The following is a 10,624-nucleotide window of genomic DNA, read 5'->3' as shown; positions in this document are numbered from 1 at the left end:
TCCTGATCCCGATATACATAAGACTCCATAAGAAAACAATAAACTGCAAAATATCCTTTTAATAGCTTTGAAACAGAGACTGACAGTTTCTGCATATATTGGAGCCTGCGACGACAAACATTTCCTCTACTCCATAATATACATTTTTCTAGGGTATGCAGAATGCGGACCATGTTGCGGGACAATGCTGCTCTGTTAAAAAAATAAGGTCATGGTTTTAGCGTTACACTCTACACAGGGTTTAAGCCTCGCTGGTTCTAGTATACTTCGGAATGGCATCTGTGTCCATTAACAGTCCTCAAAGACGACAACCTCATAACGATCACTATCCAATACTCTGTTAATCCTCTACGGCCCTCGAAACTTGGGTTTCGCTGTAAAAGAGAGCAATTCGATTCAATTTGATTATAAAGTTTATAAGTTTTCAAAAGATGTACTAACAAAATTTAAAAAAAACGTACAAAACAATCGATACCATCGACTCTGCTATCGATGGATGGAATGCAGCCCTAGTGAGTATCGATGTCCTTATTTATTTAATTGTTTTCTAGTTTGTTTTTCATCCGAAAATTCGAAAATCCGAAGTTTTAGCAACAGACTTGATATTAAATTGAACAAAGTGTCCTTACGTTAAATTAGAGTTTTAAGCATAAAGTAAAGTAAGCTTAAAGTAAGATTACAGGCGCACACACCCACAACGTCCACCCCCAATAGGAAAGCGCCAACAAATGCAATAGGTCATAAAAAACGAATCAGCTTCTTATCAGCAGAAACAACAACAAAATACAGTAAGTGATATTAATTAAAGTCAAACAGAAAAACGTTCGCCCCGCTCACTTCACTTGCTCGTCAGGCCCAATCCGCCCGAGCAGTGCGGAGGAAAACATTGCTTGCGGAATTTCTGACGTGTCACAAGTGCTCAACAGAACAGACCTTAACATTAAAAACGGAAATGTGCGGTTCTCCAAACACAACTGTCGGCAATGGCACCCGAGCCCTCATCTTGGTCGGTGGCTATGGCACCCGTCTGCGCCCGCTCACCCTCAGCACGCCCAAGCCGCTGGTGGAGTTCGCCAATAAGCCAATTCTGTTGCACCAGCTGGAGGCGCTTGTCGATGCCGGCTGCCGTCAGGTGAGTGAGCAATACTATGAGTAATATATTTATATAAACCAATAATTGGCTCATTCAGGTCATACTCGCCGTCAGCTATAGGGCTGAGCAAATGGAGAAGGAGTTGAAGGTGGAGGCAGACAAACTGGGCGTGGAATTGATATTCTCACATGAAACGGAACCCCTAGGAACAGCAGGACCACTGGCCCTGGCCAAATCGATACTGTCTGCCAGTCCCGAACCCTTTTTTGTGCTTAACTCGGATGTGATCTGTGATTTCCCCTTCAAGCAGCTGGTGCAGTTTCATCGAAATCACGGCAAAGAGGGGACAATTGTCGTGACTAAGGTGGAGGAGCCTTCCAAATATGGTGTGGTGCTGTACGACGAGGACGGCTGCATAAAGAACTTTATCGAGAAGCCGCAGGAGTTTGTCAGCAACAAAATCAATGCCGGCATCTACATCTTCAATCCATCGGTGCTCGAGAGGATTGAGGTCAAGCCCACATCCATCGAGAAGGAGGTATTTCCGGCCATGGCAGAGCAACAGGAGCTGTATGCCATGGATCTGACCGGCTTCTGGATGGACATTGGGCAGCCCAAAGATTTTCTGACAGGTAGGATGACTCACTGAATTACTGGTGGTGGACTGGGTCTCGGCGCCTATCTTCAATTGCCTCATTACCCTTATCGCCAACCGTAGTGTCGTGCGTTCTTTAATCATGTTTTGGTTTCTTTCGAGTTTTATTTATCTTTTCCTTGTATGTTTCTCGGAAGAGCTAATACCGCGTAGAATGTTTGATAGAGCGATTTTTGTTTGAGTGTTTGAGTGGAGGCTCATTACGTAGATTACGCGCGTGGGAAGACCCCTGCTCCAGATAGGAACAGAAGACAATTATTGATCTCCCTCTTCCTGCATATCTCTTCTAGGCATGTGCCTCTACCTGAGCTCGCTGCGTCAGAAGCAATCACCTAAGCTGTACACTGGACCAGGAGTCGTCGGCAATGTACTGGTGGATCCCACAGCCACGATAGGCGAAGGCTGCCGCATTGGGCCAAATGTAACCATCGGACCGGATGTAATCATAGAGGATGGGGTGTGCATCAAGCGTGCCACCATACTAAAAGGTGCCATTGTACGCTCCCACTCCTGGCTGGACTCCTGTATCGTAGGCTGGCGCTCGACCGTGGGTCGTTGGGTGCGGATCGAGGGCATCACAGTGCTGGGCGAAGATGTGATTGTAAAGGATGAGCTCTATGTGAATGGGGGCCAAGTGCTGCCCCACAAAAGCATTGCGGCCAGTGTGCCCGAGCCACAGATCATCATGTGAGAGGGATCTTCCTCACTTTAAGCTGTAGTCTAAGTATGAATTAGTTTCGTTTCGGTATTCGACATTTGTCCACCCCAATTGCCTTCTGTTGCCACTGTCTGTCCCCCGAATGAAAGTCCTAATGTTTAAGCCAAACGATTTGCAATATTTTAAACAATGAACGAAAAACAATGAGAAACATTTCCAATATTTAGCTTTGCTATTCTTTATAAATTAAGGCACCATTTCCTCTTAGGGAATCTTGACTTATAGTCTGAGTATAAGTATATGATCAGCCGAACCTTTTCTACGTTGATACGAGTAAGCAGAGCATAAGTTTTTTACTTATTATTCTACAGTTTGGTCAAATATATACGTACATATATGTATGAAAATACAAAATTTGGAATTAATTGTTCTAAATTCTATTCAAATAGGTCATTAGGTGGAATGAGGAGGTAAAGCATTTCACTGGGAAGTTTCTTCCAAAGGAAAAAAAAAACAACTATGAGGATCGTGTGCAGCCCCGTTCTTGCCAACAGTCTGGCTTACCGTCTAAGGGCCATCGGGTAATCTTTTCTGGCTTCTTGGTAGTACAGGCTTCCATCACACATGATAATATATATTATTGGATACGTAAATCATAAGACTACATAGAAATTAATTAACTCAGTTCGGATATGAAATTGTATTCACAACGTTCCCGCTCGTATATTGCTGTTATTGCTAGACTGCCATCAAAATGGAAACATAGTGAAGAGATGAACAGACTTGATTAATATGGATTTTTGAATTAAAGATACATCGTGTACCGGTTCATTCTTATATACCCCACTTAATTGATCCAGAAAAGCTGCCGTTTCGGAATGACAAGCTTCTGTTAAAGGCAATAATAACCTTTCAAAGGGTATACAAAGTTGCCTAGCAACGGTTTTAAGGAGGAAGACACAACAAAAGTGGAAATTTCATTCTTAAAATGTTGAAATCTCTGGGACAGACCGATGGCCAGCAGCCACAGCTGCAGCTTCTTTGGGAGGACAAGGATGTCAAGTTTGATACGCCTCATCTGTAAGTCATCCAGCGAGAGAGACAGAGGTGGAGAAGAATCCCCCAGCTATCAGTGGATATATAAATTCCAGGCACACTCGACTACGCACCGGAGAGAAGGTGCTGGACTACATATATCACATTGAGGACAGCAAGGGTAATCCCGGGGACACGGGCCGCCTAATGGTCACCAATCTTCGAGTGATTTGGCATTCCTTAGTTCACAAAAAGTACAATTTATGTGGGTAACTATGCATGGGATTCTAGGACATCAGACTGAAGGCGCTCCCTCCACTTTTCAGCCATTGGGTTTGCTAGGTTTGGAAACACCAATACCCGCATTGTGCACATGCACTCCAAGGGCAGGATGCCCAGTCAGGCATTGTACATTCTGGCCATCAGCAATGAGACGCGTTTCGAGTTCCTCTTCACGGATGTGTCCGGGGAGACGGCGCGCCGTGAACAGCCCATCTTTGCCAGCGTCTTTGATGTGTATCAGTAAGTGGAATACGGGGTAATCTCTTATAAAACTCTCTACATGTCAGATGTTTCCCTGTAGATTATATCAACGTACGTATCTCTATCGCGACCTAAAGCTGCGAGGAGCCATCGTACTCTCTGGACAACTGATTATCCTGCCCGATGAGCAGGTCTATAGCCAGGTACAGGGCGTCTGGAATCTATCCAGCGATCAGGGAAATCTGGGCAGCTTTGTTGTCTCCAACATACGTCTTGTGTGGTTCGCTGATGCCAATGAGACCTTTAACATCAGCCTGCCCTATCTTCAGATTGAAAGCGTGAGTGTAATCATCCTTCTGGCTCGAATCTTCCCAATCTCCCACTGCATTTCCCTTTCCAGCTACGTGTCCGAGAGTCGAAGTATGGTCCTGCATTGGTCATCCAAACAGCCGAGACTGGAGGCGGCTATGTACTCGGCTTCCGCATCGATCCCGCCGAGCGGCTGAACGAACTCTTCAAGGAGCTCTGTTCGCTGCACACCGTATACATAGAGCAGCCGAACTTTGGGATCCACTACGATGCCCAGGATGCACGCCAGCGATTGGCGGATGCCGCCGAGGAAGCGGCCCAGGCTACGCAATTCAAGATCGAGAATTTCGAGGAGCTGGACGAGCGGCAAGAGCGCGAGATCAATACCAAACTGAATAGCTATCTGGCGGAGGGTTGTGTGTCGAACAACAATACGGATCAGTCGGACAGGGAGCCGGTGTATTGCAAGGAGCTGGGCTTTGCAATGGAGCGCATACGGGAGGGATACAAGCTGCAGGATCTGTGGAATGTTATGCCCACCAAAATGGAGACTTTCGAGGAGTGATCTGGAAGAGAGATCAAAAGAAATATAGACAGGAAAGTAATTTGAAAGAATGGCAGGTAATATTTACATAAATAGAAGTATATTATTGAAAACAAACAATATTTCTCTTAAGTTAATAAAGTATAGATTAGATTGAAATATACATTGGAAAGCAAAGATTTAACTAAAGATTTTGGAAAGATATATTTAAGGATAAAGGCATTCAGCATGAAATCCAAGAAAGTTCAGTCGAAGCCGAAGACAATGTTAATACAGATAATAAGGAACGATTTCGTCAAAGATTTTCGTAATTAAAAGAAGATTTCTTCTTCCAGAACAAAAATTGAAGTGAAATTGATGATATGAAATGATTTAAAGAAAGAACTTTTAAGGAAACTGAAAGTTTAAGGACCGTAATTGAAATCAATCATTGGATCGAAGATTTCGCATATTTCAAGAAAAGATTCAATGAAGCCTAAAGGTTTTGAAGGAATAGCAAGGTATAAAAAAAAGATTGAAGATGGAACCACACTTACGTCCGTACATCAATCAAATGGATAGTGTTGTAAATATTTTTAGGGATTTTTATTGACGCATCGCATACAACTCGCTGTGTGTTTAAGTAATTTTGCTTTTGTTTGGAATCTCTGGAAATTGTCTTTAGCTTAAGGCTAATTCTTTATAATTTTTCATGGTTTTTGTTTTGAAAATTTTAATTTTGGATTTTGTTTTTTTCCTTCACTACTTTTTAATGATATCAACGTTTTCTGCATCTGTTCTGCTATGAATGGGGTTTCTGCGAGACTGAGAGTGGGATGGATATGTGTTGTCTGGGATCAAGCAATTTATAATTTGGGGGGTCGGTTGGTTGGTTGGTTGTCTTTTGCTTGGTATTATAAATTAGTTCATATCACAACACACAGTTGATTTGACCTCTAAATATATGTATATGCTGCTCTTACAGATAGATTTAGGTAGTATTATATTATTATTATATTTAGATTAATGAATGGATCGTTTAGTTTAGTTTTGTTTTTTTTTTCTTTTTTTTTCTAAGCTATAAATTCTAACAAACTTAATTAAAGTAGGAAAATTAATTGTAGTTGTGGCGTTTACATAATCTTTTTCATCTTCATCTACCTGTTCTCAATTTTCTCCTAACTCTCTCTCATATCTTGATATCGATATCTTTTTGCCTCAAAGGCCAACATATATAGAACAAAATCGAATCGAAAGCATTGCAATTTTTCTGTTTGTACATCGAACAAATACAAATAATCATAATCATGGTTACAACAAAATTAAATAAAATAAAACACTTGTTCATTTGAAATATGAATATCAGGAATGGCTTACATTTTACATGGTTTTGTTTCTTTATACATTTAATACTTTTTCTGCTTAAAGTTCTTCGTTTTAATGAGGACTGTGGCTAAACATAAATTCTTGAATCTTCTGTTTTCTTTTTTGCATACATATCATTATCAGTATCATATCATATATTCGTTATTCGTTAGTGGATTCTTTGTTGTTATATCAGTCTTGAAGACCAAGTCATAATGATTTTGATGCCGCAACACATATATCTATTATCTACTCAAGGAAAGTGAAAATGTGGGAAAGTAAGGCCTGGATCTTTCTCTTGAATTTGGGGAAAGTAAGGCCTGGATTTCTATCTCTCTCAGCCCGCTCTTTGGCTGAAAGTAAAACCGAATATCTATCTGAAAGTGGTAAAGCCTAATCTTCTCTAGAACAATGCATTGAATGGCAAACTCTTAAACAAAAACCTTTCGGAGAAATGGTTCTTACAGAATGGAGATGGGTTTACATTACACTCCCACTTTTACAGAACAAGGTCACACGAATAGGCGCTTTCGGAGACGACTTCGCCATAAACAGTAACTAGAACCAAAAGACTTAGAACTTGGAGAGTTTTCCCATTGTTGCTGCTGCCGCATCGGATTACGTTCCACTGAACGAACATCCGAGATGATTGTAGATGAAACTTAAGTGCTGCCACTATGGCAGCTGCTGGCGGAGATCTGTTTACGGGCCCGTTGACGCGTCATGGGTGGCGAGGGACGAGCTGGAGAGGAGCCACGACAGCTGCGTTTTGCGTTTTGTGGGCCCTTTGCTGGGGCCGTCTTGCGTTTGCCCGGTGCGCGGGGTGCTCTTCCCGGAGAGGTGGATGTGGTGACTGGTGTGGGATTGGCAGCTGCGGGAGCTGCGGCACGACTGCGTTTCGCTGGTTCCCTTTTCGTTGATGATTTGCGTTTGCCAGGCGCCTTGGATGCTTCATCCGGCGAGGTTGATGTGGCAACGACTGGCGTGGGATTGGCAGCTGCAGCACGACTGCGTTTCGCTGGTCCACTCTTTGTGGCTGCCCTGCGTTTGACAGGAGCTACAGATTTGGCTGCTACTTCTTCTGGAGAGGCTGATGTGTTGACTGGTGAGGGCGCCACAAAAGCAGCAGCAGCTCTTGTGCGGCGTCGCCTGGCTGTGAGCAGCGGACCGCGACGACGACGCTTTGGCTTGGGCTCGTCTGCGCTTGTGCCTGAGGTGTGAGTGTTGTGTGAGCGAGATCTGCTCCTGGTGGCGGTGCCGGTGGCGGTTGCGGTGATTGCGGCGGCGGCGGTGGTGTTGGGGCTCGCTATATAGGGCATCGGCACAAACGCCGAACCCTTATGCGGCAGCAATATCACGGAGCTGAGGAACCAAACAAAAGACTTACTCAAGACGGTGCTCTTGACGATTATGCTCAATACTCACCTAGGCTTTGGTTTTTGGAGTGACTCTGGATCATCCTCGTCGTCGTCCTCGTCTTCGCTGTCATTCACGGCGGGCACAAATTTGGGTCGTTTCAGTTCAAAGCCGCGGAATTTGTTGCTGCCAGAGCAAAGAGCGATAGAGATTTTGAGTATATTGTTTGATCGATTCCCCAAATAGATCTACAAGACTTACATTTTTATTGGCGTTAAAGGCATGGGCCGGATGGGCTTAAACTGGCATAGATCCATGAGTAAGCTATCAGTGCTGGGATTACGTACGCGGGCCGCTGCCGAGCGATGCAGTTCAGTGGGTGCCACCGTGTAGACCTTAAGGTACGCCTCCGTCGGCACCTGGCTAGCGGGCTTCCTGTTGGCATGGGCCAGAATGAAGCGTCCACTGCTCGAGCTGGCGGTGATCGATGTAATGCGACTCGGGCCGCAGCCCATCAAGCCGCCCGCTCCGGCCAGTTTCCGCTTCAGCGTCTGACTGGTCAGCGTTACGGGCTTTGCCGGCGGCACAGCGGATCCAACTGGTGGTGGGGCTGGTGATGGGACCTGGGCCGGGGCCACGGGTGCGGGCGCTGACATGACGAGGGCCTTCTGCACGGTATCCTTGATAAATTCGGTGCCGCGATGCAGACGCACGGATAGGGTCTTCATCAGTGCACTGGCAGCACTAGGACGCGAGGCACCCACTGCCGAGGGAGTGCCCACTGTGCCACCAACGCCACCGCCCGTCCCGTTGCTCGGGTTGCTGTTGATCTTACCGGCATCGTAGGCCGGCAGACCGGCTGCGGCCAGCATCATTACTGCTGTGCGTGCTGGGCCTGGGGCTGTGGCAGGGGAAAGGGCAGGAGGACTGTGGCTCTGGATGGATGCTGCTCTGCCTCTGCTCCTCGGACCAGTAGCACTAACATGCCCGGCTCTAGCGGTGGGGCTGCAATCGCTTATCTCATTTACCACACATTTTCCATCTTCACTTTACATTTGTCTTTTTTCTCCCCAACACAAAATTAGTTCTCTTTTTGTTTTCTTTTTCACAATTTGGGACTTCTTTTGCGTGTTTGCTGCCTCCCCTGGTTCGCTTCACCGTTTTGCGTTTACCTTACACACGCTCGTTCGTACTACACACGCACTACCACCTCACACGCACACGAACACACACTCCTGCTACAACTACACTACTCGCTTGCTGCCTTTATTTTACCCATCCATTTCCATTGTGTGTCGCCGGTCCAGGAAGCCCCTTAAATTGTCTCTACAGGCAGCTATCACCAACAGAAAATAATTCTCTAATATTGGAGACCATTTAATTGTTTATTAAATTATGTCTGCGGGGCAACAAGAAAACGGTTTTGCGAATTCCGTTTTTTGCTCTGTTTTACGCTTTTACTACCGCACACGTTCATTCATCAGAAGCAGCTGTGGGCTATCGACATCGACCCTCAGAAATATACCGGAATATACCGTCTCGTTTTAAAAATATACCGTAAATATACCGACGAAAGTGAGTCGATTTTGTGATTGTTGTTTTGAAATAACAATTTAAAATCATATAATACACAACTCTTCCTCATAAGCGATCTTTTCTTTCTCAATGAAGAAAATGAAGGTAAACCGGACAGCCTACATTTCTGCAGAATTTTCAGGTTTTTTTTTCCTTAATATTTTCTATTTACAGAAGCCATTGTTTATTATGTACTTTATCTTTTTGGCATTAGGGCTATTCTTTTCAGAATATGTCATAAGTGCCCTTCCTTCATCCATTTCCTTTTCCTTTGTTCCTCCACCTCTCTACGCTTTATTTCTACTATTTTATTTTTGACCCACTCACGGCAGCGAATTTTGCCATTTTATTAATTGGGCGATTCAAACTTGCCGTTTTTGGGTTTCCACCGTTCTCCTTTAAATTTACCTGTTCAGGTATTTCTAGAGGCAGGCGCTGACCCAACTGAGCTGCTATTGGGCCACCATATTTCCACCCAATTTTGCGCTTTAAACTATCAAAATATTCTTCCAGGGAATCTTGATTGAAACCACTGGTGTTTACTTTTTCAATATCTTTGATCTCTAAAAGATATTTTGAAATATGATTGATTCTTTTGCGAGTTTGAATCAGCCTTTCCAGGCCGAATTTAATCTTTCCCAAATAACAACGAATTCATCTATGCAATTGGTACACTTTTTGTTGGCACGGAAATATGTATTGTTCAATACATCAAAACCATCGTTCATACTTTTTAAAAACGTTGATGTATCTGCATCTTTGTCTTCAAAACTGCCACGATCAGCCAACATTTTAATTCCTGTGCTGACCGTATTCGAAAATTCGAAACCGCCAAATTGGTTTATATGTTATCATATCCCTGCGGATTGATATGATTTTCTTTAACTTAGGTGCCAAGCTTCATGAAATTTTTCAATTACTTTCCATGTCGCTTTGTAATTATATTGGTGTAATTATACCATGTTTCAAGAAGTTGTTTCTAGCACTCTTGAACAGATGTACGCAATCGGATTGAGCAATCTTTACTTGTCTAATGTTTCAAGAGCCTTTGTATTTACCCTTGCCTGATTGCAAACTATAGCACGGATATTTAAGCCGGCTGTAGTGCAGCACTTGACTGCCAGACCAATGGCTTGGGCGTAATGGTGTTGCGTTTTAGTTAACAAAAATTGAGTTAAAATAACATAACAAATGTCAACATTCCAGTTGTTTGGGAGTCTCAGTCAACGCTGGGCATATATTCGATTTTTGGTTTGATGATCATCTCATCAAACATGAGTGCACAATTTCTGTAAAATTCAGTTTATTTACAAGTTTCTTCAACTTTAATTTATTTTGTGAACATATTTTTCACTGAAAATTTTTTTATTTCTTCTTTTTGGGAAATATTTCCCTCATTTACTGTTTTTAATATGACAATATTGACAGATTCCCAGTTGATTTTCAATTTTGTTAATTACTTTTTGTTTTATCTGCCTTTTGCTGAGCGAAAGTTCATGCAATGGCTTATGTAAAAAATTAAACATAATTTTAATTAGTAACCTTTTAAATAAATATAAGTTAATTAATTTA

The 10,624-nt window shown here is 43.3% G+C and overlaps 3 protein-coding genes across 3 annotated transcripts; 2 read left to right on the top strand and 1 right to left on the bottom strand.

Moving 5' to 3' along the window:
- The first annotated feature begins 557 nt into the window (after positions 1-557).
- LOC108154109 (mannose-1-phosphate guanyltransferase beta) lies at positions 558-2,628 on the top strand. Its single transcript, XM_017284232.2, has 4 exons — positions 558-788; positions 854-1,132; positions 1,191-1,725; positions 2,039-2,628. Exons 2-4 carry the CDS (start codon positions 953-955, stop codon positions 2,437-2,439), a joined length of 1,116 nt encoding a protein of 371 aa, XP_017139721.1. The 5' UTR covers positions 558-788; positions 854-952; the 3' UTR covers positions 2,440-2,628.
- Positions 2,629-2,830: 202 nt separating this feature from the next.
- Positions 2,831-5,252, top strand: LOC108154108 (Bardet-Biedl syndrome 5 protein homolog). Its single transcript, XM_017284231.2, has 5 exons — positions 2,831-3,486; positions 3,558-3,706; positions 3,768-3,963; positions 4,025-4,262; positions 4,325-5,252. Exons 1-5 carry the CDS (start codon positions 3,395-3,397, stop codon positions 4,796-4,798), a joined length of 1,149 nt encoding a protein of 382 aa, XP_017139720.1. The 5' UTR covers positions 2,831-3,394; the 3' UTR covers positions 4,799-5,252.
- A 95-nt stretch (positions 5,253-5,347) lies between these two features.
- LOC108154105 (serine/arginine repetitive matrix protein 2) lies at positions 5,348-8,967 on the bottom strand. Its single transcript, XM_017284228.2, has 3 exons — positions 7,739-8,967; positions 7,547-7,663; positions 5,348-7,483 (listed from the first exon to the last, which is right to left on the bottom strand). The coding sequence occupies exons 1-3, from the start codon at positions 8,350-8,352 to the stop codon at positions 6,784-6,786; spliced, it is 1,431 nt and encodes a 476-aa protein (XP_017139717.1). The 5' UTR covers positions 8,353-8,967; the 3' UTR covers positions 5,348-6,783.
- Positions 8,968-10,624: the final 1,657 nt, after the last annotated feature.

The sequence above is a fragment of the Drosophila miranda genome, chromosome 2 (assembly GCF_003369915.1).
Source record: "Drosophila miranda strain MSH22 chromosome 2, D.miranda_PacBio2.1, whole genome shotgun sequence".
NCBI lineage: Eukaryota > Metazoa > Arthropoda > Insecta > Diptera > Drosophilidae > Drosophila > Drosophila miranda.
Note: the sequence above shows the minus strand (reverse complement) of the source record. Positions and strands in the feature narration are given on the sequence as shown.